The sequence below is a fragment of the Grus americana genome, chromosome 1, assembly GCF_028858705.1.
Source record: "Grus americana isolate bGruAme1 chromosome 1, bGruAme1.mat, whole genome shotgun sequence".
Taxonomy (NCBI): domain Eukaryota; kingdom Metazoa; phylum Chordata; class Aves; order Gruiformes; family Gruidae; genus Grus; species Grus americana.
Genome location: NC_072852.1, coordinates 194354087 through 194382038, shown reverse-complemented (window position 1 = coordinate 194382038; position 27952 = coordinate 194354087). Strand labels below are relative to the sequence as shown.

General features: G+C 41.6%; 1 protein-coding gene across 4 annotated transcripts in view; it reads right to left on the bottom strand.

Moving 5' to 3' along the window:
* Positions 1-27952, bottom strand: part of STARD13 (StAR related lipid transfer domain containing 13) — a 304337-nt gene that overhangs the window by 158813 nt on the left and 117572 nt on the right. For all 4 annotated transcript variants that reach the window (XM_054825547.1, XM_054825554.1, XM_054825575.1 and 1 more), the window contains one exon: positions 12767-12800. In XM_054825547.1, coding sequence (XP_054681522.1) covers positions 12767-12800 — 34 coding nt within the window. The remainder of the gene's footprint in view (positions 1-12766; positions 12801-27952) is intronic.

Here is a 27952-nt window from a genome sequence, read left to right as displayed (position 1 = left end):
AGGTGATATATTTAAAGGCATAGACAGGAATCTGGAAGTTCAGGTTTTGGTCCTCAGTTTTTAAACCTTGCTTCTTACTACCCAGAAAGTTGGCTAATACTCAGTCAGTCAGTCAAGGAGACATAACCCATGGGTGATGTCATGATAGATCATGATAGGTCCATTAATCAGCAGAAGGAAAAGTGAGATGTTGTTTTGATTGCAAGGGTAAAGAGGGAGTATTATGCATGGGTTTAGAGAGCTGCTGGAGCTGTTTGCCCATTTCACTGAGAACCAGAGAGGACTAAGAAGATCTGGAGAACAAAGAGGTACAGGGTGGAGGCAACAGAAGAGGCAGAAGGAAGGGAAGAAGGGAGGGAGGGAGGGAGGGAGGGAGGGAGGGAGGAAGGAAGGAAGGAAGGAAGGAAGGAAGGAGGGGTAACCAGCCTGTGAAGTGACAGTGCCTTTAAGAGGAAACTGAGCAGTGTGGTAAGGAGGAAAACTAAAACTGTATTTTGCAAAGAAGGAAATGGAGAGAAAATGAACAGAGACAGAGGACTCCAGAAGATGACAAGAGACAAAAGCAGTGGGTAGGGTATGTGCAGGTTGTAGAGAAGTGTGCAGAGCAATGAACAAAGTGGCTGTTTGCACTGCTAGTCCAGGTTAACTGAATTAACTGAGTTAAACATAACTTTAAAGTGTTTGGGTTTGCACTTCATTAATTTTAACTTAATCTGTGAATCAGAAATGCTAATAGAATTTCAAAAGCAATAGGTGTAAGTTTCCCATTCCTTGAATTTTAGGCACCCATTGTTAAAAGAGAACTGAGGGAGGTGGGAAGCTGGGATGGAGAGGAATGTCCCTCAGAAGGTGACTCATTCCACCCCAAACCGGCTGCCTGGAAGAGGTGCTACAGCAGACCTGTGGAGGAGGACTTGATCCAGTTGAAGAAGATGTTGCACTCTGAAAATGCCTCTCTCCCCCCATTGACAGAAGAGATGCTTAGAAAGCCATCTTAGACTGTAGGTAAAGCTGGAGGTATCAATTCCATCTCCTGTTTCCTGTTTCTGTGGAATTTTAATGGGATTTCAGTATTTAAGCATTGTAGGCTCATTGGAAAATCTCAGGTTGAGTATGTTTCAGTTTCACTCTAGTCTTTTTTAAAGTCTGTAACAGATTTAAAAGCACAGTCCTCATGATTCTCACTAGAATTTGTGTTCTGAAATCCTATGGCTTATTTCTCCTTTTGTTCTTTTTTAACATGGGCTACGTTTTGATGTGGAGACACTGGAATTGTTTTGCTGTTGAATAACAACTTTTCTCTTGCAGCACCAGCTGTAAAACATGAACACCTTGTTGGATCACACTCCAGAAATCTGAAATGGGAATCCTGCCAAAGCTCAGGGCTTCCTTTTTGTTTTGACTGTCGCACTGCTCTTGCTTCTGCTAGTATCACATTCCTACCACTTGTGCTTTTCAGACACCTACGGCCAAACTTGTTCCCAGTGTAACTCCACTGAACTCAATGGAGCTGCAAGAGAAGTGAATTTGTCTCAGTATGTCTGTAAATTAACCAGTCATTTAAGCTGGAGAGTGACACTGATAAGCAATAACAGCACAGGAGTGGTGAAAGGAAGATATCTCCTAGTTAGTTTTGGACAGTTGACACTAACTCCGTTGTCAGATAAGTCTTACCGACTGTGGGAAAAGCTGAGTGGGACAAGTCACACTCGCTGCCTGCTAACCGTAGGAGGAAAACAGATCTGGAATGCAGGGGAAATCTTGACATTATCTGTCCCCCCAACCCCTACCAGCCAAGCAATCAAAATAACTAGCTGAGTATCAGCTGCCTCTGTTCCTGGCCCAAACAAACGTGCTTTCTTCACAAAGTTTTTGCTCACAGGAGAGGAGGCAAAGAGAAGGAAAGAGTCTAAAGTGGGTGTGGGGGAGTGTTTCCTGCCAAAACCCAGGAGCTGCTTTTCTGTAACATCTAAAAGGATAATGACGAAATAAGCCTAGCGCTGTAAACAGAGGTGGCTCTGTGGTTTCCAAAGGACAGCGATGCATACTTGACAACCCCGCAGCCCTATGCAGAGAACTGCAGTACTTCATCGCTCCACTTGGCCTCAGTTGATATTGTCAAGGACAGTGTGCCACAGACTTCAGCAATCAAAGCCAAAGGAACAAAACCACTGGAAAGGACTTCTCTGTGCCCATCCAAATTGTGTTGTGTACAAATAAAGCGTAGCCATTGCAAATGAACAGTTGAAGATTAAAGGTATTTCCTCCCCAGTGCTCAGGAGACATGCTATCAAGACCTAAGGAAGCACAATATACTGTGCTTACATCAGTGTTCCATATACACATCACAGCAAGTTAGAGGCACTCTCAAATATTTCTGTATACACTTAGTTACTTACCTATGTGTAGCTTAATACTCTGGATATCATCCCTATATGGTTGCTGTTACATTTAGAAAATTCCAAGGATATGGGGCCATAGAAGGGGAGCACAGCAACAAAAGAAATAAATGAATAGGTGTACTTTATGTTACTGAATATTTTGCGTTCTCCAATTCATCATCCAGCCATTGACTGTACTTCATCAGTTATATCTGTCTCATACATAGGTGAAAATATATAGCAGGAGAAGTTTAGTTTAACTTTGGAAACTCATCTGACATTTTTGTTACCAAATGAGAGTCCAGAGAGCTGTAAATTGAGGATTTCAACAATGTGTTGGTAAGCAGACAAGAAAAGAAAGAGTGTGAAAAGCAGGGCTAACTTTATGTGCTATATGTCTATAAAACAAACAGATGCCTATATCTAGCAGTCTGCTAGTGATGCCAGAGATGGCCTTGTGCCTGCTTTGCCTGGCAAAGACCCTGGAAATCAAAACTTCTGTCTTTGGCAGGAGTGGACCACCCGCACCCTGGGCCTTAGCCACTCGCTCTCCCATTTTTCTATACCAAGAAGCCCTGACCTGCTGCTGGCTGAGGCAGTGCTAACAGCTCAGCTGAGTGCTCTGGCACCCCGAGCAGGTACAGAGCCTCTCCATACAACCGCAGCACTAACCTAAGCTCCTCCTGGTGCCGAGCTCGGCACGGATGAAGGGCACAGCAAGGAGCACACGGCAGGATGGGGACCGCAACCTGGACACCAATCAGCTCATAGACCAACACGCATGAAAATAAGTTCCTGACAAATTAGTTGAATGCTGAATTCGAAACAAATGTAAATGTTTTAACAGTCACCTTTTTGTATGAAAAACGTCGATGATAATGTGAGGCTGTAAGGTTTGTGAGGGAAGGACTCCCATTCTGCCTGTACGGTGCTCAAAAGGACACTACTCCATGCCTGAGGCCCATTGTCACTACTCAGTACAAACAATTTAAAAATAATAAATGACTTAATTAGCAATCCAAGTAAGTTGTAGTTTTAAGACTTTGCTAAAAGAACTATATACATTTTGAAAGCTGGAGAGGGACTGTTTACAAGGGCATGGAGTGATAGGACAAGGGGCAATGGCTTTAAGCTGGAAGATGGTAGATTTAGATTAGCTATTAGGAAGAAATTCTTCCCTGTGAGGGTGCGGAGGCACTGGAGCAGGTTGCCCAGAGAGGTTGTGGATTCCCCCTCCCTGGAAGTGTTCAAGGCCAGGTTGGATGGGGCTTTGGGCAACCTGGTCTAGTGGAGGGTGTCCCTGCCCATGGCAGGGGGTTGGAACTAGATGATCTTTGAGGTCCCTTCCATCCCAAACAATTCTATGTTTCTATGAACTATAATGTTCCTGAGCTTCCCATTTCCTCAGCTACTCAGAGGATTTGTTTGATTCTGAAATGCTGTGAAAAGTGGAGGTTATTTTTTTTTATTATTTACAGGAATAAATAATTTTCTATACAGCTATGAATGCATCATTAAGAGACTAATCCTAACCCCACCAAGTTGCTGGTGACTGCAGCTAGCACAGTATTAAGTTCTACAAAGGAAGAATCCTTAATATTCTACATGATAAACCTGCAAGATTCTATGCTAGACTCTGAATTGAGGCAATTTAAAAAGAAATTAATAATTATGGACTTGAAAACCATTTAACCAATCTAATAACTTCAGTCATACTTACAGATGATAATTTTCCTGAGTTTTAAAAGCAAGCTTTTCTCACTATCAAGTGTTATCTTAGTGTTAATTACACATCACATATAATCATATATTGTAGTAAAAACTGAATTCAAAGTAAGGAGAAATCTTTACACCCCTGGTAAGCTAAGAATTCCAGTAAATGAAATTTACTAGTAAGCACTATACAATGTCAACTGTAACTGTTCAAGTAATTAAAAAAATATATATATTATCAACTGTAGTTTGTGGAATACCTGAATTTTTCATCAACTTTGCTTAAAAATAAATTCAGCATTTCCTTTTACATTTCCATGTAGAAGTCATCCAAACCAAATTTTAAACATTGCACATTTTGCAGTCTGTCCTTCCTGTTTATAAATTTGCTATACTAAATATAATACTAAAAACCTGCATGGCAATCATCAGGCAGACCTATGCCTTGCACAGAGTGGGCCGGGCAACTTCTTAACTGTTCAGTCATAATGCTTAATTTTAAACCACCATTGAATTGATGCTTAAGTCCACTCTGATGTAAAGCCGTTAGTTATCACAAGAATTACACCAGGGAAAAATTTGTCCTTTTGCTTTAAAACCACTTGTCCTGACCTACATAGTAGCCTTATATAACAGTCTTTGGGAACCAAGAAATATTCCAGGGCAGGTATGTACCTAATATAAACAAATTTCAAATACAAGCCTAAAGCCATTACCTTCTCAGACCCCGTATCAAAAGCCAACACTTCACCAAGGCTGAAATAGCAGTTTCAGATCCACTTAATAATACCCACGTATAAAGCAACCTTTTGGCCATCTGTTTCCTTGAACTTGCCCTTCTTACTGCTCTGCCTTCGTAAAGACACAGAGCCAAAATCACAATTGACAAATGCCATTATGTGCAGTGGAATTATACATGGGACGGCTTTGGCGTGTCTTTTGCGTTCATACACAGCTCCGGCCTCCTCCTGTTGCTGCATTTCAGCTGTGGCTTGACAGCATGGTGGAAATTACTAATTTGTTTTTGCCTCGTGCTGAGCGCTCAGTAAATACCAGCATCTCTATGTGCATGTCTGTCATAGCAACTTGCTGGCCTGGATGGAATCTAATACAGAGAACAGGAAGGGCAGAGACTGGATGGTTTTCGGCTGAAAAGCTTGCTAAAGCAACTCTCCTGTTTCTTAGCAAGGTGCCCCTGTAGTTGACATTATCACTACACAGCTCTTTGTCCTCCTCTAGTGGTCCCAGTATATTTAGGGAGAGGCTTATGCAGTGATTACTTCCTTCAGTTAATGTGGTTGTTACTCAACTGCAAGGTGTTGAGGCTCATGCCTAGAGATCAGGCGTTCAGTTCTAACATGAGCAACAGTGAAGGGTTTCATCTTTCTGGTGCTTGTGGAAGTGGAAACTGGTATCTCTGACCACAGCCAGTCACGGCTACACAGGCGCTGTGTCGTTTTGTGCCGTGGTCATCTCCTCTGAGCAGAGGTTGTGTCACGGCAGGTTGTTCAAGAGCATGAAACAGTGGCATGGTCTGATGATGGTCCCACAAAAAGTCCTGTGTTGCAAAAGGTCAGAAGCTGGCTGCTTTGTTCGATAGCTTTATTGCCCCAAATAACTTAGATTAAGCATATGTTCCAGCCAGAAGCATTCCTCTGTGTTTGCGTGCCTGGCTTGCAAACAAAGAAACGGCGCAGAATCTATCTTGTGTCCTGAGCCTTTCAGAGAGGAGCTCCGTGTCACTCTGATACAGCACAAAAACTCAAAAGTTAATCCTTAGCAACTGATCCTAAATAGTTAAATAGCAAAACCTGAACCTAGAGAATTGTTATGAGGAGAAATTTTTTCTAATGGGGAACACTAGAATTGCTGGACCCATTAGAAATGCTTTCTGTGAAAACAAAAGGATCCTACTACACAGCTCATTTTTCCATGTGTGTGTGTCTCTCAGAGCTGTAATGCTTACTAAGCATTACAAAACACTAAAGATTTATTTTGCTGCTTCCATATTTTAAAATGTCTAACCTTCACACTTTTGAAGTTATACCTTGCCCAGGAAATAAAATACAAGGACATAGCTTGCATTGTGGCTATCAGAGAGGTTTGAGGGAAAGAAAACAGGTATCCTCAATTTTTTTATTATTCAGTGAAAATTTTCCAGGCATTTGTTACTTTTGGAATAAATGTTAAATGCCATGACTCTTGGAAAAGAACAGTTTAAAGAAAGTTGGTTGCTCAGATGCAATGGAGTTGAGTATGGCTGTTTGTCCACAACCTTTGTCAGACATTTCTTCAGTCACGGAAGAAAATGATTCGAGAATCCTATGGCTCCGTGTCTGACCTTAGTTGCTGGAAACCAACACCCCTAATTCCAACAGAAGCAAAACTTTAGAGCAGTTTATCAGTTTGCATTAGATCGCCATTTACAGCAAGGTTCCTGTCACGTCTTGAGTAGATGTGACCCAAAGCTCTCAAACCCAAGCTCATCTATCAGCTGGTTAGTGTTCAGCTCTCCTCAGGAGCCCAAGCTGTAAACAAAAATGAGTTAGGAAAAATGTTTATAATACTTTCATTCTGAATCCACCTATATTTTGTACTATTATTGACTAGATATTGTTTTTAATATTTACCACCTCTAGTCTTTTCAATATTTTTCTCTCTTCTTCAAAATGTTGACTGAAAATCAAAGTTACAGAAAGAACTATGGAGCAGGGAAATGGAGAAAGATATTTAGAATGACATTGAGTATTCGTATGTGTATAAAGTGGTTTTATATGTTACTGCTTCATTGTTTCAGAAGTTTCTTAGATAAAATTCAGAGTATTCCTTAACAGATCAAGCTTTTGTCTATAATTCACATACTAAAACAGTAAACATATATGCTTTTAATCCACACCTGTTTTTTTTTTTTTTTAGAAACAGCAATATCCTGAGATATATATACTAAGGGTTCTCACTTTCCTCTTGCTTTCGAGAGCTGAGGATCAGAGTTTGCCCTCAGCTGCTCCAGTACGTCAGAAAGAGCTGAGTAGCAAAGATTTGCCTTTTCAGAAGAACAAAGAGGGGGCTTGTTCTATCATTTCTGATTATGAAAGGAATATATAGTCAGGAAGAGGCAATCTCACTGCCTAATTTTGGGAGCCAAACTGGCACCGCACAGAAGTTAGAAAAGGAGCCAAATGAAAGGAGCCTCTGATGCCTTGACTGCAGGGCAAGCACCAGTCTACCCACTTCTAATTGGAGCAATGGAGAGCTTAACTAGTTAACAGGCCAAGGCCACTAAACAGCTGGGTTTGCTCGCTAGTTTACTTTCACTATACCACTGCTGAGGAAAACAGCCTGTTCATTTTTCAGTCCAAAGTAAGCATCTCCACTTCGTGTTGAAAACACATCAAAATGACCCCACTCTGTTTTCTAGTAAATGCATGGGATCGTTGGATGAGGATGTTTTATTTTCCCCAGTTATTTAAGGTCAGGTTCTCATCTTGTGTAAACTCTTGTAGCTGGTGTAATGACAACACGAGACATGAGGGCTATCTAGGTCTTGGGAAGGACTGCAGTGTCTAACCCAGCTGCTGCTCTGCCCTGCAGAGGACGGGATGAGGGGGCTCATGGCCACAGCCTCAGCTCCACCTCCAGAACACCTGCCAGGCATCCATGGCAAGTGAAAAGCTGAAAGAGATCACCTTCTCCACCTCCCCACGAGCAAGAGAAAAAACCCCATAAGAGGTTGTGGTTCTGTGGGCCACATCCATTTCCCTGTTCACAGTGAGATTAACCCGTAACTCCTGCCCGGGGACTGCAGCAGTGGTAAAATATCAACGTGAGTATAAAACGTTTTATGACCAAGGAAACACAAAAATATGTAATCAGTGGGAACTACTGCACATGGGTTTGATCTTGCGATGAATCAAGCACCTGCAGTTTCTGACAAGAGCCAGATGGAGTTGCAGTTCCCTCTCAGTTCCCAGAATCAGGCTCTTTGTTGGCAGTTGTTCATATAAAGCTGCTATATAGCACTGTGCTGGTTTCTTATATTATGGAGACCTCTCCTTGAAGTCAATTAGCACTAAGCCTGGACAAATATTGCAGGATCAGGCTATTCATTAAAGCCCTGGGACTGCAACTGCCTCTATTTGAATTTTGTAATATATCAGTCAAGGATACACAATTATCCATGGAGTACTTCTGAAATCGCCAAGGTCACATGAGGATTTTATCGTATTACTGCAGTGCACCATCTTCCTTGCCAGCCCATTGCTGTTCTGCTACAGACTACATTACCATGCATCAGCAAATACACGAGCTCGCTGCTATATTTAGTGTTTCATACATACCACTAAAATAGAGGATGTGTCAGCTTTTAATCTGACTTCAAATTTTTGTCAGCAAAGTAAAAGCTCGTTTTCCCTACCAGTGATGAAGTGTGCTCTGCGTTAGTCAACTTGAGCTATGTGGTGATAACTTTAAAATACATTAGGCAGCTAGAACGCTCAAACTGAATAGAATGATTTTTCCTAAGAGATCTACTAGGAGATAGTAAGGATGCATAGCATCAGTCAGCCAGGTTTTAATAGTTTAACAGGCTATCTAAAAACCCAGCAGCAATCTGATGGCAAGAGGAGCAGCTAACCAAGGTGTTCTCTGGGGTACCACAGCAGGCAATTAGGACCTCCTGCGTTACAAGTCCAGAATAGAGATAGGTGGTGCAGATTGGGTTTGGTGTCACGTACCTGGCAATGTGAGAAGAAAAGCATTGATGATGATGAATTGAACAGAGCGGTCTATCGCATGGTGATGGGACTGGGGTAGTCCTATTAATGACATCATCTATTAATGACACCAGGAACGTGGTTTAATGGTTGGAACCACAGTTACCACCAGGATAGCCACATTCATTCTCAAGGAAAGTAGGGTTCAGTAGATGAAGCTGGCATTTTCACAGATCTCGGTAAAGGCACAGAATAGGATATTTTTTACATATTCATAAAACTTGCTTATTCATGCCATCACGAACAAGGAGTACCAGTGTGAATCATCTTCCTGTCTACTGCTTCTACAGAAAGCCGTCAGACAACTTGCTAACCTACACACCAAGGGTAAGCCTGTCTACATGGAAACCAGCTTTTCCACTCCATAGTGCTTATTCTCTCTTGCAACTGCCCCTTGCACTTTGCTACATCTCAAAGGGGGTGGCTGACACCACGCTTGCAACCTAGGTCTAACTCCTAATAGCATTGCATTTACTTAGTAGTGTGCAATTATATAAATATATACATTTCCAAGTCTTTGTGGAACTCCGTTTCAGCCCAACCCAGGGCTGTCCGTTCCAGCCCCACGATGCTGCAGCAGGGCTGCTCTCCAGCTTTGCCACAACCCTGCCCAGCCACGGGACCTGACCTGCAGATTGGCATCCCATCCCATCCTTGGCCCATCCCTGTCCCCAGGGCCCTGCCTGGCCATCCTGGAGCTGTGCCTGACCCCGTTTCCATCTCTGTCCCTGGTCCCCAGGCGGTGCTGCACCCTGCCGCTATTAAAGAAAACAGAAAGCAGAATACATCCATGCCTCTAGTGTCACATCTTACCATTATTTAATATTTTTTCCTAATGCACAATTTTTTTAATGGTCAGAACATCATTATTTCCAGTGCATGCACTGTTACAAGTACCAGTGTTATTACATCTGGAAATAACGGTACTAGGCCTCGTTGGCATGCAGCAACACCACCAGAAATACTGGTACTTCAAAGGAGGTTCCCCGGGGTGGCTGAGTGGTCTGTGCGGCTGCAGCTTTTCTTAGGACACATTTCAGGTACCCTGCTTAACATATTGCGAGGTACCCACTGCAAATCCAGGGAATGGAAGCCCCAAAATATCGCATTTATTTGTAAAAATAATAATAATAATCTTTTAAAAAGTAAAACAAAATGCAAGCTAGAGAGAGAACAACAGTCCAGAGGGCAGGATCTTTTTCCTTCTCGCACACAACTATGATTTACGTGGAAAACGAGCGGAAGCCAAGGCCAGCCCAGCCCTGGGGAAGGGCTGCAGGAGCCCCCACCCTGGCTGCAGCAGCTCGGAGCTGCCCTGCGCGTTCCCAGCGCCTGCTGGGATGGGGTTAGGGGGGCCGTCTCCATCCGAAATGGTTGGTGCTGTATGGTGGGGAGGGCAGGGTGCTGCCCCACCATCACCTACCAGTACCCTGGGAAATGACTCTTTCGGGCCTTGAGAGCTCTAGTTTGAGCGAGATTTTCCCAAGAAAGAGGTGAGGAGAAGAAATGACAAAAGGGAATGGGAAAGAATAAGAAGTGATAATGTGAGAGGAAAGTGGTGCAGAAAATGAGCTTGAGCAGAAGAGTGCTGCGTTCCGTACGTGGCCGATACAGGCAGGACGGGGCTTATGTTCATGTAAGAAATTCCAAAACAGAAAAAAATCTCTTATCCAAAAAGCAGAGAAAATATCAGAAATTTTTAGGAACTGAAAATCCAGGAGGAACCTGTCCTTCGGTCCAAGACACAGATTTGGTCATTTTTTTTAAATTTAAATCGTGTTTTCTCTTTTTTTTTTTTTAATGCTTTAATGCAACAAATTTCAAAGGCAAAAGTTTCAAAGCCAAATAGAAACCAAGATTTCTCACTTTGAAAACTGTTAGATCATTGCATGTCAAGATGAGTGCACCTATTTTACAGAAATTATTGGAAATAGAAATTAATGGATGCTAACCTTTTCCTGTAAAATGGTTCAGTTTGAAGAAATGGGCATTTTCTGCCAAAAGCATTTTAATGATAAATTTATTACCACCCCTATCATATGCTAGATTTCCATGATTAAAGTTCCACCTCAGTGACCAAACTGTGTCAGAAAATGACCTGTCATTCTTCTTTCATGTCTGTAGTTATCAAATTTTCAACCATCATGCTCTACTGTAAAGATGGGTGCTAAGCTTTATCTCCTTTGGTGACAAAATTAATGTTATCATAAAAGTAAAACAATTCAAAAATTAATCATAGTAAAAAATGGGACCACTGCTAAAATAATCAGTTTTATTTAAAACTTATGTGCCATTTATATGTTTTCCTTTTCTTTTTAAAGCAAGCTTTCAGGGTCACAGAGAGGTTTTGATGCAAGCAATGAAAACAATAAAAACAATTGCTAAATCAATCTCAGAATTGATGGGATTTGTTTAGCTTTGGAAGAGCACAAGCATATGTTTCATTGGCAAATACCGTCCTGGAATAAATCCACGTTCAACTCATAAAGCAGAAAAAGTTAATGTACACAGAACTTGAATGAAAATTCTTATATTTACACTATGCTTAACAGCCTGCATGTTTTGTTGACCTGATGTTAAGTACGCGAGGGTGAAATTGCTGATGGAGACACGAATTTTGTAGGCCGAGGCTGCTGGCATTTTGCTAAGTCAGCACGTTTGCCAGCAGAGCCATTGAATCAGTGACATTGGCTGCAAAAGGCTTCGTTCATCTGTTTCTAACGGAGTTAAGGTGGCCCTTGGAAAGAACTGAGGATGCAGTTTAGAGCAGAGACAGATGCTACTCTGAGCAAGAAGGAATCACTGAGTTAGCAAACTGGCTTAAACTAGTCCTTCAGGCCAAAAAAAGATGGGAAGTCATCTGGGGACAGAGGAATAATTACAACAACGATGTCCAATTGCTTTCGTTTTCATTGACACACACAGCGCGTACATATTGACTAATGAAACAGAAAAAGCAGTCGGAAACGGGTGACTCCAGAGGTCAGTTGTTTTATGACTGAAGTATTTCTAGCTGGCAAAGGCTTTTGTGGGAATGAGGATTCACTTAGACTTTGGGGACATTTCTTTTTGCAAAACTGTGGGGTTGTTATTAAATTCCAGTAACCCACATCCTGGGAAGCAGTTTCTTTTCTCTGTATTTCTTAATTGTGCTTCATTACAATTTAATAAGGACATTTACCCTCAATTAAGCAAATCATCCAAGCAGTTGCTTACTCCCTGTTGCAATGAATTGGTTTTGTCAAATGTGGGTTTAATTGCGTGTTAAGTATCTTGCTGAATCAGGATCTCTGTGTGTGTATCTGTCTATCCAAACCTTTCCTTACCTCCTGGCACGCTAACATACGTGGGGTGCGGGGTATCCGTGTCTTCAACTCTGCGTACTGCTCTGATCTTGGTGCCTCACACAATGTCAGTGGAAACTAAGTAATTTCCCCATAACGGTCCAACTCACGAATGCTGTTAATATTGACAACTGCGTTAACCGGCTAGCAAGCTCGTGCTAAGCAGTGACTGGGGACAAGGCCCGGGGTGGGGTGTTATGTTTTTTGGAAAATGTGTCTCTCTAACGAGCCTCTTTACCAGACTCGGCTGCTGTGCGAGCACTGAGCCGGAGAAAGCACTCAGGTCCACCTCACCTCACGCCCACCAGCGCCACGGCAAGCTCTTCAGTCCCACTCCGACACCAATAATGAATACTTGGGTTTATCCCTGTTATTCCACAACTTACCCTTTTCCTAAGAACCACGTAGGTCCTACACCACTATGTCATGAACAACAGCATGGAAGTGATCATAGCAACTGCACTGACTAAAACTCAGAATAGCAGAGATTCCCGTGGGTCCTCCATCAATGCCACAAGCCACCAAGAAACTTTGAAGAAGTAACGGAGTGTCTTACCTGCTTTTTCCTTACACAGCTTCTGAAACAGCACCTGTAAGAAATAAATTAATTTCTGTTTAATAATTATACATTTAATAATTATACATGAAGAACGCAACACAGCAAGTCAGTTTGTCCATGTCCCTCAGACAGAGGGACCCTCTCCTGGTCACACGTGAAGAAGCACCATCACTCTGCTCCTGTACCTTGCAGTGACACACGCCCTGTTCTTGTTATCTGCTTGTCCCCATATGGTCAACCATCTGCACCTTGCCATAAGATGCACCAAGTGCTCCGTTATCTCTTCAGTCAATATTCCCTCTGCAGCCTTGATAGGAATCTGTCTATAAAAACATGGTTTTTATTTACCTTTTATTTAGTGAAGAATTTTACTGAGATACTGGGAAATTCCTCCTCTAAGCACGGAACTGAATTGGTTAACCATCACTCTTAATAACAGGAAAAGCACAGCTAGACTACAGTTGCTTTCCCTTCTGCAAGGTAATTTCATTGTAAAAAAGCCTCTTGCCCCATTTGAAGGCACCAAGTGAGGTGGTCACTTCTAGATGGGACAATAACGAGTGGCTGAGTCCAAATCAAGTTTTATTAATGTCAATTTGTAGCTTGGCTTTAGCTCCAAGTGGAAGCCAGCGCTGGCACACTGCTGTGTGCTTGCCTGGACTGAATTGATATAGCTCAGTGATGGTGAAATGCCCCCAGAGACCGGAGCCGAGCCCCCTTCCCCAGTGAGGGCCCACCAGTGCCAGGCTCCGTGGTACCTGCGCAGACCCTCGTGCTAGATCTCTTCTGCTCTTGCTCTTAGAGAGGTTGGAGGATTCGCCTCCCCCTAGGTCTTCTACAGCCTAGAAAGGGAGAATGCACTTCTGATTTCCATCTGGCTGAAGAGGAAATTCAACTTATTTCCCAAGTCTTTATACACTGGCCCATTCTGCAAGGAGTAAGGACCAGAACTGCAGCATTACGAGCCAAAATTTCTCTAGCAGCATCGCTTAAAAAGAGTCAGTGCTAAGCCCTCAGGAGAGGGCTCTAACAGAAGCATCTCACTTCCATACAGGAGTGGGAAATTCAGACACACGCTGTGTCGATTGGCAAGGGACAGATGGGTCCCACATCAGCGTGCTGGGTTTTTGGGATGCCTTTCTGAGTGAGGAACACCGTTCTGTCCCTCCACAGTGCAACGAGCCCCGTTGTTCTCAGTCATCCTGCTGGGGACAGGCACCTGATTTTTAGCATCACAACTCTGGCATAAGCACATAAACACATTGGAGAAGGGTGCCTAAATTGCCATACTGAATCTTGGGATAAGAACTTCTTGAATAATACAGAAATGATATGGGAATCAAAATAAATATGTCAGTCCTGCCTGGATAGCTAGTTTCTGTGTTCTAGCGCAGCCAGAAGGGCATCAGCTATTATAAAACCAAGCCCGGGCTATGTTCACTTCCAAAATCTTTTTAGGATGCCATACAAAAAGTATGCAAATTTTTGCTGGAAGAATCCCAAGTGGCAACAGAAAGCTGCCAACTAAAAGTGATTTATGGAAATAATAATGATAATGCACTATATAACTGATTGTATAACAAAATACATTTATTGGAGGACTGGCATCCCATCTGAGCAGCATGGCACCATCTAATCAAATATATAGAAACCACGGACCAAGAGAGTGCAACTCTAGCCAAAAGGCTGTTGCAGCACCTGCTGCTATGAATAATAAAGAAATCATTTGCTTACAACTCCAGCTGTAGCAATTTTGCAAGTGGAAGTGTCAAACAGAAGCCAAACACGCTCTGCTGATATAACCATGTTTTATTTGCTGAAACATGTAAACCAGCAGGCAGAAACTAGAAGTTCATTAGATACCGGGGTCCGTTTCTCCCCCCTCAGTAGTCCTGTGTCTCGGCAGGACCATCCCACGTTCCCCTACGCAAGCAAGGGTTCCCAAGAAGCCTGCCCGCGCGGCACCGCCCTTGGCTTTGTGATCAGAGCAGGATGAGCCAGGCTGCTGAATTAGGCAAGGTCTACCCTCAGCGGCGGTGCAGCTAGCTCAAGGGACAACTTGCAATGAGGTGAAGCTCAGAGGGCTCGTCTACACTGCTAAATCAAAAAGACGGCCATCGATGAGGCCGGAGCACCGTACGCGGCTTGGCAGCTCTGGGTTTGTTACGAACTGGTCTGAAGAGCTCTGCTCAGAGCAAGGCAGCTGTTGGAAAGCGTGCCCTCAGCAGCGGGGACGAGGGGACGCCCACTTAGCCCTGGGCGAGGGACTGGTCTTTGACCCGCATTTACATCGCCCTTAAACATAGCCTCCGAGTCCATAGTATTAAATTTATGGGTCCTGTACAGATGAACAAGATGCCCAGAGAATTTGTTAGGGATCATTACCTGAATCTGAACCCCCTCGAGCAAGATGAAAATAATGTCTTTGTTCAACAGGTATTTACAACCAGAAACACCTTTACGCACCTGAATGATCTCATTAAAGCCACCTTTCACTTCCAGAGCCATGCATGTGAAAAAGTGTATTTGGGGCACAGAGTAAAGGAGGGAAGAAAGGCTGTGGATCTATCAAGGGAAGGAAAATGAATATAGTGCATTTATAAAGAACCTGAAAGTTCTTCCTGAAAAGTATTCTGTGTAGAAACAAATTACTCAAATGAACTCCTCGGATTAAGTGGAGATGGAGGTAGAAGCAAAACACTAGCATTATAAACTCAACAAGCAAAATAAAAACACTCATCAAAAAATTGTTTCTCTGATGTATACATAATCTTTCATGGTTATAAGTGATCAGGTCATGGAACTCATCAAACAACTGGATTAAATGATTTAATAATGTCCCAGTAAGCTCATTGTCACATAAAAGCTATTTTCTGACACAGAAGATGAATACGAAATGGTTGACTTGAACAACTTCAAAACCATTTCAAATTGCAACAGCACAGGGATTCTGCAATGCCAGCCAATCCCATAATATCATATACCATTTAAAAGAAAAAAAAATACCGTTTTGTATCCAAGTCTTTTGCTGCCCTCTTCCCCATCAACTCCTGTTAGTTATTAGCTATTTTATGCTCTAATTTCAAATGTGCCCAAATCTGCCACTGGTATTTCAGAGTACCTGTCAAACTGTAATAATTCACTCTCAGAAAATCACACCCTCAAAAAAAAAAAAAAAGTAATTAGTGTATCTGTCCAGCATGCAAATAACTCTTCCAGATGTTTAATAAAAAGCCAGAGAATTTATTCAACATAGATATGGTATCAGAAATATAACTGCTATCAAATAAACCCTGGCATTTTGACAGGACTACTTGACATCTGCTGTTAATAAAAAAGGCTTTGGATTCTGCACGTTCTGCAGTGAGCACCTAGCAGCACCACTCTGAAACGCAACACTTCCTTCAGAGGAAAAAAAGATAAATCTGTACGAGTTCTTACTGGCTAACTGATACAGAAGGAAAGCACTCTGAGCTGGAAAAGGTCCTGCAAAGAATAAAGACTGAAAATCCTGCTGGTTCTTCATTCTAGTGATTTAATAATCTGCTAGGCTTTAATTAAAGCAACATATAGACAGTTCTAAAGGAGGAAACCAGCAATCTGCATGCAAAACTCAATCATCTGATTAGCAGGTTTATTAGATCCTTTCAGAAAGATGTTGACAGAAGGAAAGAAAACCCTAGTTACTACTTCAAAATAAAATTCTACAGCCCAAAATGGGAAGTAATACTACGACACTCAGCAATGTCAGCCTTAACTTGAAGTTGCCCGGCCCCTGCAATGAGATCTTCAGCGTGGATTACACTTGCAAGTTCCCTAGAGAGCGTTAGTCAGCTGAGAATAATGGCAGTACTGCAGTTATCCTGGAGAAAACACTGCTGAGACCGCTGTGTCAGAAATCCGATTTCTCCCAGAAACTTGGCACCGATCTTTCATACAGGCTTGAAACCTCTGCTGGATTTAGGTGCCTACGGTGTATCTGCAAAGACTGTCAAACTAGGCTTAGAATTTTCCTTTAAAATACAGCCACCGTGGAGGTGATCTTGGAGACCATGTTTAATATACAGCCTGAGCATTATTAGAGAAGTCACTGGGGGCATGGAAGACAGATCTTGGTTGAATGGGATTCAGCCTCATACCTGCTGCATCACAACGTGGTGGCCTCCTTGCTAGGTGAGAAAGTAGGGGGAAGGGGAAATTCTCACTTTCTTCCATTGAAGCTGAGCTCTTGCACTGGAAACTGTACATGACTGATGGGGTCAAAGAAAGAAAGAAGGGTAAACAGCTCCCTACTCTGCAGTGGTGCAAGTCCACTTGCTCATTCACATAAAGTGTGACCAGCAGGTCAAGGGAGGTGATTCTGCCCCTCTACTCCACTCTCGTGAGACCCCACCTGGAGTACTGCGTCCAGCTCTGGGGGCCCCAACATAAGAAGGACATGGAGCTGTTGGAGCAAGTCCAGAGGAGGGCCATGAAGATGATCAGAGGGCTGGAGCACCTCTGCTATGAGGACAGGCTGAGAGAGTTGGGGTTGTTCAGCCTGGAGAAGAGAAGGCTCTGGGGAGACCTTAGAGCAGCCTTCCAGTACCTGAAGGGGCCTACAGGAAAGTTGGAGAGGGACTGTTTACAAGGGCATGGAGTGATAGGACAAGGGGTAATGGCCTTAAGCTGAGAAAGGGTAGATTTAGATTAGCTATTAGGAAGAAATTCTTCACTGTGGGGGTGGTGAGGCACTGGAACAGGTTGCCCAGAGAAGTTGTGGATGCCCCCTCCCTGGAAGCATTCAAGGCCAGGTTGGATGGGGCTTTGGGCAACCTGATCTAGTGGAGGGTGTCCCTGCCCATGGCAGGGGGGTTGGAACTAGATGATCTTTGAGTCCCTTCCAACCCAAACCATTCTCTGATTCTATTCTATTCTATTTTCTTCTATTCTATTCTGTGCTATGATGTGTGGAAACTTGGGTCCCCTTTTTTACACTCTTTAGTATTTGGAATAAGAAACTATTATTAAGAAATCAATGTTTTTATGTTGTTTTCATCATGGTATTTTAAAACAGTGTAAGATATTAAGAATACGCACAGCACCGATCAAGACAATCTTGTTGCTCACACAAACATCAGCTTCAGCGGGGTGTTTGTAACGGGGCTGGGCAGAGTGTCCTTGCTGGACCCAAAGCCCAAGGTGCATTTATGAGCCCTTGATCATCCACACTGTGTGGATGATGTGCAGACACAGTGTTTTCACAGACATTTTAAACCCCTGTCACTTCATCTCTTTTTCCTGAGAGAAAAGAATGTTTGGGGTTTTTTTTACAAGAAAAGAATGTAAATAAAATAAAGGGTTTCTCTGTAGCTGACAGGGAGAAAGTCTAATTTAGGGATTCAAATTTATTTCTTTGCTTTAAACTGGCAAAATCATATAAATTGTCTTTTCCCTGGTTTCTCTGAGGATCTGACATATAGAACCTTTTAATCCTGTGCAAAGAAAATTGAACTCTAATATTTTATGATGATATTTCTAAAATGACCCTAAGGCATTCAAACATCCAGAAGAATTCAGAGGACACAGAAATGTCTTTTGAAAACCCTAGACTTAATATGCTGAGTTGTAGTCTAGAAAGATGAAATACTGTAAATATTGCCTACAGATATAAAAGCATATTTAATCATTGTGCACAGCTTTAAAGAACATTTAATGAATATTTGAAAATTGTTTTCCCTAGTTTAGTGTTTTAGTTGGCAAAATAAGACTTGTTTCTAAAAAGTATTTTACTGTATTCTAAGTATTTATTTAGATTTTTACAACAAGATCAGTGCTGGTTTTAAAACCACTGACGTAGAAAGATTTATTCAATTGTTTTCTTCTGTTTACTACAAACCTATACCCGTTCTGTCCATGTACTATTGATAAAAGTCCAGAAAGTAATGTGACATTTCATGTTGCTGTAGTTTCGGAAGCTTTGATCAAATAGAAAGCAGGCTGAAAAGTGTTTGCAGTGAAAACTTTTGAATGACTTGTTAAAGAGAAAGGTTTACAGTAAGTGGAGCAGGGTGATGAGAAAGTCTGTAACAACGAAAACCATTTCAACAACGTTCAAAGTGAAATCAGAAAAAACCAAGCCGAAAGACTAACGGTACAGGAACATCCATTTTAGTAGCTGTAACTCATCATACTTAACTTTAAAAATGTATTATATTAACAGACCAGGGAGATTTTTACTTCCAGCAGCTGCTAATCTGATTTCAAAATGTCAAGCAATTACGGCGCTGGTGGCTATACCCGCATTTTTACTGAGGAGGATTCGGTTCCAGCACACGAGGAGCAGCCACCTGCAGTGAGTGTTAGGGTGTGCCTCCACGGTATCTGTTACGGTATTAAATCACTCCAGTTGCTCATTTTGCCATCAAATTGGGAGACGCCATTCACCCCTGCGGCTCAGCTGGCCGTGCCTATTCGTCTTCCACCAGCACTGGCACTCACCTCGACAAACGGGAAACTAAAGCAGCAGAACATTAACTTTATTCCAGAAAAGTTTCTGCTGTTTAATTTGTGGCTTTCATCACAAGCTCTCTGTTACAGGTACCATTTCCTCCGTCTGACATGTTGCTCTGATGCGAGCGCTTTGTTCAATATTCTGCAACATTGGGGGTTTTTGCTATCGCCATTCTACATTACATTTGCTTCTCCTGTGGTTTCCTCTACAGGATAACACGACACTGCTTGCTGTTCCGCAGTGGTCTTTGCAGGGGATTTTAACCTCCATCCTTCGTAGCTCTGGCTCTGATGTCATAGGACAGATGATTAACATTGCAAACCTTACAGGCAGTTTGAAGCAGCAGCCCTAAAGAGCTAACTATCTGGTCTCCTAAATTTGACCCCAATACAACTAGTTGAAATTTGAACATGAAACTTTTTCTATTGTGTAATGAATAGTGAAAAGCCTCTTTGCTGAGAAGAGCCTCTTATCTGCTGACTATGCCATACACCATACGCAGGTATGCTCACACACCACCATTCATATTAGGGAAATAAAATATTGCTGCAGTTTGCAACTGATCCACAAGTCCCATAGAAGGACGAGAGCAAATGATACCAGAATCAGTAGAAGCAGTAAGTTGGAGACTGCAATTATCAAGGAATTTTTCCACACCTTTTTTCCATTTAAAAATTGAATTGACACAACTTTTCAACAGAGAAAGTAAATTATCAAATAAAAAAGTAAATTATTGGCATTGTTGAAATGGTTCATTTTGATAGCTTTCAATGAAAAAAACACCTTTTTGTGTTTAAAATGTGTTTACTTAAAATTTAACTAACCGTATTACATTAGATAAGAAATTCACAAAAACATTTTTACCTGGTCTCAGCTTGTGATCTTGAACCAGATAAGAAAATTTTACAAACTGACAAAACATTTCACAGAACAGAAAAACTATTTCTACCAATATCTCTATTTTGAAGCATGAAAAAGGGGCCCCAAGGTATCATAAGATCAGATACCTTCTTCACCTTCAAAGATTTTATGATACCTGTGATTTTGGAGGCCACTGGAATTAGTTTTTAAAAAAGCTCTGATCAGTTAAAATTCAAATATTTTTTTCAGAGATGTAGATACTTAAAACTCCAGAATGTTACTTTGCTGTATTATATCCATGGTAATTTTCTTAAATTTTCAGGGATTCTGAATTATGCCCGTGGAAGTCCACATTCTAACCAAAGCAAGCAAGCTGTGACCACAGCTTCTCTGTTGCCATTATTTTGCCCTCTGTGGCCAGGTGGATATACCTGGAAGACAGAATACAGGCGTCCCACTGCAGAAACAGATGCCCCTCGTCCCTTCAAGGTGACCAGTGCAGCCAAAGTGGTCCCACCTCATAAAACGTGGTGATGTACCCCCCTCTCTTTCACTTACACAAACTCTCCATAACATTTCGCACTTTTTGTGCTTTTAGATAGGCTTTTATAGTTGTTGATATTTTTAAATCTAATTAAAATCTAACCTGACAGTTTGGCATTGTGTTCCTGCACAGTCAGGAGCAAAGCAGAGGGTACAGGAATCTCGAGCGTTTAGCCAAGGGCGCAGTTTGAGGAACACGTATCCACGTTTGGTCTACAAGGCATCCTGAACGTTCAGTTCATCCTGCCCAATTCCCAATACCCACCCTCTGCGATCAGTTCCTTGCAGGATACAGTTTTGTCATATTTCAGCAAATTTGGTTCTGATAGAAACAAAACCCCTCCTCTTTATGATGCTTTTACCTTTGGCAAATCCCAGGAGCTCAGTCATTTTGAACTCTTGACTCTGCAGCAGGGCTAACATCAACATGCTCAGAACTGTGCAAATATCAATTAATGCTCAGTCCTGCATTAAGATAACCAGATAAGCTTCTGTATAAACAAAGACATGAATAAAAATTTGAGGGAACGTAGTTGTCACATTATACATGTGGGGGTCAGGTGGAAACGTGATGGGGCAGAGGTGGGTGGAAGAAAGACATAAAGAAGAGCAATGACTGCCAAATGGAGATGGACGAAGGCGAGAAGCGAAAGCAGTCCCTGTTTTTTACAATCCTGAAACAATACAGTGAGTCATACATTGCTATCGCTTTTACCCTCTTGAGTAGGAAGAAGTGCTGTATCTCTTTTAAAGATAAAATTAAGTGGGAAAGGTACAAGAGGTCACAGAACAACAAAGAGAGGCATGAAAGCTGGGGACTCTGCTATCCTGCTATGGGAAATGAGTGGCTTCTAAAGCAAACAGCAGTTAGCAGAAATCTATGGCAGAACATGAAAACCAAGCCTTGTGAGCTCTGGCTAGTGCTGCGGTGTTATTTTAGCTTGGTCCAGAGTAGTACTTAGCTGGGAATGAACTTCAGACTGCCATTAGCAGCAATTTGTTTTCACTATCGAGTGTCCACAGAAATGTTTCATGATGGCTAGGCTCTAAGTGGATATCAGGTATTGTCCTTCACTGTCAATAAAACTAATCATTGTAATAAAAACTCAACCAAAAATGCACTTTTCCCATTAAACTGATGTATTAGCAATGTATTTCGTTCAAAAGAGTTATTGAAAATTACAGAAAATGTGCAGAGCAGAAGCATTCTTCCTGAGAGACGCGTGGGGAAATGTTAGGTAGCATTTCTGCTTCTTCTAGTGTCCCAGCAAAAGCTGATGCCCTTAGGAGAAGCAGAAGTGCTGATTTGCGTCTTGGAATTACTTTATAGATTTCAGTCTGTATATGACATTTTGGTATTGAAACCTGCTGTAAATCCCTTTCAATTTCTGATCAATTTTCTTTGCTTGCCTGTGTGGTTTTGTCTTTGTTCATCAGTTTGCTTTTATGTCAGATTTAAAGAAAAAATCTTTCCCATGCCTTCTTTACCCATGCAAATAACCTGCTTTCCCTTTGGGATGTTTCATAGTTCTCCATTTCTAAGAAAGAACCCAATGTGTTTCAGTATCATCAGCACCAGGTAAAATGATGCCATCTACCTCACACATCCACAACAAACTCACATAAGACATTTCAGAAATCATAGAATCACAGAATGGTTTGGGTTGGAAGGGACCTCAAAGATCATCTAGTTCCAACCCCCCTGCCATGGGCAGGGACACCCTCCACTAGACCAGGTTGCCCAAAGCCCCATCCAACCTGGCCTTGAACACTTCCAGGGATGGGGCATCCACCACCTCTCTGGGCAACCTGTTCCAGTGCCTCACCACTCTCACAGTAAAGAATTTCTTTCTAACATCTAATCTAAATGGACCCTCCTTCAGCTTAAACCCATTGCCCTTTGTCCTGTCACTACACTCCCTGATAAACAGTCCCTCTCCAGCTTTCCTGTAGGCCCCTTCAGGTACTGGTAAGCCGCGATTAGATCTCCCCGGAGCCGCCTTTTCTCCAGGCTGAACAATCCCAACTCCCCCAACCTGTCCTCACAGGAGAGGTGCTCCAACCACTCTGTTGCAAATTCTGGTGTAGCCGTAAGAAAACAAACGCTTAACTGTGATGTATGCTTTTTATTTTCAAAATGAACTCTTCAACCAGTATAAATAAAGGACAATGAATTTGTGTGATGGTTGTAAAGCTGTTATTTTCATAGAAAAGTATATATTTCCCTTTGCAATGGGGTTCACTGTCTCTTCTGCTGTCTGCAAATGCCCAGGTGTGATTCAGATAACTACCATGTAAACCTCTAAACAACTTCAAAGCTCTGTGTTCCCAGTCATTTCCCTTACCTTATGCCTTACCTGCCAAGACTATGCAGAACAGTACGCCTGTGGTGAGAAAAGTTGCATAAATTGATGCCATGTTAGGAGTTGAGAACCCCTTATGCACATGTGAACTGAGAACACAAGGGCTGTAATGCAGCAAAGGACCAACACACGTGTATGATTTGAAATCATTTAGACTAGGCATGCTTGATGTTAAGCATATGTTTAAACCCAATTATATTTATACACTAACTGCGGTGTCGGGGCGCATTTGACTCCATTCAGTCTGGAGAGACTGGAGCTGGGAGCCTCAGTACCACATACATAATGCATGAACCATAATCACCCCTTGTTCCCCTCCCCAAACAAGTATACACACACAAGCGCATATATACATGCCCCCTGCCCCTGACTCACCCACCCTTCTAATTTTTTCCCTTTGAAAATTGCTGAGGTTCCGAGAGAGAAGAAATTTGTGTGTCCATATACTGAAGGTGCTGCTGGCTTAATCCGTGACCTCCAGCAAGTCACTGCAGCACCGACTGAACGAAGGAATGGATGTTCTACAGCTAGTCATGAGCATCTCCACTCCTACAGCGACACTGCAATTACTGCTGTCCAGAACAAACCCTTAATCAGTTTGGTTTCTAACTTCTGCATCTGTGTCACTACTAATATACATGTTCGAAGCCTAACTGGAAGCCAGAAGTAAAAGATGTTAGGGTATCCACAACCATATTTTATCATCTATAAATTCTTGTCATACAGGTATCATAAAACGCTTGCACAGAATCATTAACATCTTGATTTTCCTGCATCATACCATGTTTAAAATATGTTTAAAATTATGGACAAAAATCATAATGAGATACTTATTTGCCTGCATGCATCCTACACACACACTCTCTCTCTCTCTCTCTCTCGCTCCTGCATAGCTTAAAGCAGTTTCAAACTCATTTAAATATATGTACTACTGACTCGAGCTATTTTAAAGTAAAAAAAAAAAAAGACATACTTTACTTCTTGAAATAACTATAGTCCCACAGAGGGGTTTTAAAATTGGCATGTATTATTTCTCAGCTGTCATGGACAGCCAAAACAAGTATATTCACAGAACTATCTCCATACCTTATACTCCTATATGATGAACTGATTTTATGCTTCTCTGCAATGCAGACAAACATTTCATTTCTCTCTCTCTTTTTTTTTTTTTGGTAGCTAAGCACTATGACCTTCCTAAAAATATTCAAGGATCTTTTCATGGAAAGCTCCACAATCTTCTCACAGTGTTAATGTTCTGGGTAGCTCAGTATGATCTCCTAACGGAATTTAAGATTATATAATTCCAAAAAAAGGGGCATTAGGCAAGTTTCAGACAATTAAAATAAGAAGAAATATTTCCTAGCACTGTCTAACATTTATGACAATATTTGTTGCATAATTTTTATACCACTCACATGCATATCATGGCCTACAACTAAACGCTGACAGAATTAATGAAGATTTTTCTGTCACCTTGTATATCTTGTTGCCCTTAATCACTGTGAGACAAATATCACCCTTCTCTTTTTTCTGTTTCATAATTCAAGTTAATGGCCACTGCTTGAAATTTGTTTTTACAGTTAGATTTAAGGCACTATTCATCTTTTGAGAAGCACCGATTTGACGAAAAACACCATTGCTTCAGCTGGTCTTAAATCAAGGTAAGTCTGATTTATATGAACTGAAAGTCAGGTCCAACAAGAATAAACTTTTAAAGTGAAAATTATTGCTGTCAACTCCGAAAATGAAAAAAACCTCAACAGTAAAGGATGCACCTACTGATCCACATCTATACTTTGTATAGTTTTATTCACTCGACCATAACGACTAAAAATAATACTAATTCACAACAGAACATCTGAACTCAGGAAGCAGCTATTGCTATTCTGGTTTTTAAAAGTATTTCCTACTTGGTGTATTCTAATGTTCCAGGAGGAATTAGAATGCGAAACATTCAAAAAGGGCCTCTCAGTGGGCAAAACCTACTAATTAATGCAAGAAAGGAATCTCAGCTTCCTTTGTCCTCTGGCTGGGCTTCTGGACTACTGTCAAAATGCACATCTGTCAACAACCTTGGTGATACCAGCTGCTGGAAAACTGGATGCTGAGACGCCTCTCTACCTTCACAGCTTGAATTGTTTCAGCATGGAGATGTACATTTGGTTAGTAATTGTTTTGTTATATTACTGGGGGGGGTGTGAGGGTGGCTCTTTAAAGTTTCACGCCTGTAAGTTCACCAGCTCCCGCTCTTTGGGGACCTTCATGCTGTACAGAGAAGAACAGCTGTCAGTGGCACATGGATGGGGCAAAAGCTGCAGGACTTTCCACCACAAACTCCATCTGAATAATCAGACTTGCTGGGGAGCAGTTTAGACGTAACCAAGACAGCCACAGTTCTGGAGACAATCGTGTGAGGTAACCACGTGTGTGAGTGCTTATATTGTCCGAGTATGCTTTTATGGTAGATGGTGGAAAACAGCTGGCATCAAATCATGCTTCTCTTTGCCATTTAAACCAAGAAAGTGGAAGAATTTCTACTAAGACTGAAGTAGCTCTCCAAAGAATAAATAATAAACAGAATAAATATATATATACAAAAGAATAAAAATGTAACACACCCAATTTGCTCTGTTATGGGAGATGGCACATTACAGTCATTCTGCTTCCCACACTCCAGTTCATAGCGACATGTAGCTGAGGACATGTCCATACTGTAGTTGCAGTAGGACAGGACCTTTAAATAATTATGAGAGGCTGATTAGCCACAGAAGCATGTAGCTTCATGCAATTGAGTTTTCAAAGGCTACTGGCTGCTTGACAGCTGATGGAAATATCTGAGGTCCTTTTTCCAGGGTTAGCTGTACCTCAAGACTGGTGGCTAGGTCTTGAGTTAATCTAGGACCTACCACACTCATGAAAGCTTGAAGGAGACAATTAGATATGTAAAATCTTATTACAAGCTACTAGACATCTGCCATGAATTAATTATAGAATGTCTGGAATTTTGATATGCTTATTGTTTAAGTTCAAATGTGGCATCCCTTACAACGATAGCTGTGACTTAATAGCCACTTGCATTTTCAGACTGAGGGACCTCCGGTATTTTTAGGTTGTCTTTAAAACTCATCTGTCACTAGAAATACCTATTAATATTTTAATGCTGATGAAAAGAAGAGACATTCAATTAAAACATTAATTTAAATAGCTAAGAGTTTACACTAAACCAAATACAACAGCAGAAAATCAGAGACAAGGATGCACTTCATGACAGCATATTTTAGCTCATCAAGTGTAACAGCCATGCTCTGTGCCAAGCCTCCTTATCATATACATGATTAAAGAATGAGAAGATGTAAGTCTGGCCAGATGACTTAAGAAGGGAGGAGAGGCCTTACCTATAAATTAATTTGACTGTGAGTTTAAAGAATTATTGTTATTTCCAATGACTTTTTTATATTTCAAAATCTTAGTATCCCTTTAGTCCGAATGCATAGCTATGCAAGCCCAATGAGGCAGCAAACACTGGGCATATGTATTATCATGATATACTACCTGGAGTTTCTCTGGTCTTCATGCTAAACACTCTTAAGGCTCTTTATGGAAAACAGTCTGATTTCCTGCTGCATTTTCTCTACTACATATTGCAATATTTACCTTCGCTGTATGCTAAACCTAATATAATGCAAATCTAATCTTAGGCAAACCTAAGCTCATTCTTTACTAAAATGCATTCTAGCAAGAACAGTTTGATTTTAGTAAATAATCAGTCAGACAAATGACAATTCTAGGATGACTTTTTATCTTAAACGCTTCTGGAGAAAAGAAGAGACTCAAATTACCTTCTACACAAGGGTTGTTCCCCATTTGCTGCCAGCATGTACCCACCTCCCTTATCTCCAAAGTCTTAGTTTTTGATCCTGTGTTGTGATTTTGCAGCACACTACCTGCTAGCTTTTTGATAGTCACAGTGGGTTTGAGTACCTATTGAGAGCTTTTTCCATTGAGCTTAAAGCACCAATTCAAGACAGCAATGCAAGAAAGGAGCAATTTACCACTAACATAGTGTTATTTTTTAGTACTTCTGTTACAAAACACCACGTGTTCAGGATGCAACCAGGAATGAGATCGCTTTTGTATGGGAACATACAATATATGAAAACCTAGGTGAAAAACTATGCATATGTATACGACGAAAAGATGATCCTTGCCTCAAAGATGTTACAGCCTAGTCGAAACTTTCATTCTAGATGCTACAGTGAAGAGGACACCTGACATCTGCAACTGCGAAGGGAACAGCATTGCTCAGCTGGGTGCCTGTTCTCAAAAGCGTCATCTCAGCTTGGATCTCAAGTGGTTGGAGGATTAAAAGCGTAGGCAGGCACATGAGCTCCAGAGAGGACGAGGAGCTCAGAAACCCCCAGAGCTCAGCATTTCACACCAGCCAGTCCCAGATTTCTATGCCAGGAGAGAGGCTGTAGGGATGGCTCTCAAGAACTGTAGCAATCACCAGTGCAGGATGCTCAGGTGCCTACTAGAGATGCTGACCGTTTCTGAACTGCTGCCAGCAGATAGTGGATGCAAAAAGAGATGGTCTTTTTCCTGCCATTAGTTCTGCCTCTAACAATGTTTGTAATTAAAAACTGAAACTTGCCATTTTGCATACACAAGGAACTATGTATTTACAGGTGGTTTCAATAAGGTGCTAATTTTCTAAGATACTGTGTTTCAGCAGCCATGCTAGATCATAAAGCAAAAGGTTTTTAAGAGAAAAAAAAAAGTAATGAATTCCTGACAAGTTTTACATTCCCCTTTAAAAAAAAATTACATACACCCTCCCTTCCTCCCTTCCCTCCAGCAAATACCATTCATGTTTAAGATTAGATTATTTTTCTCCTGATTCCTCTTTAGCTGCCAGAGTGTGAC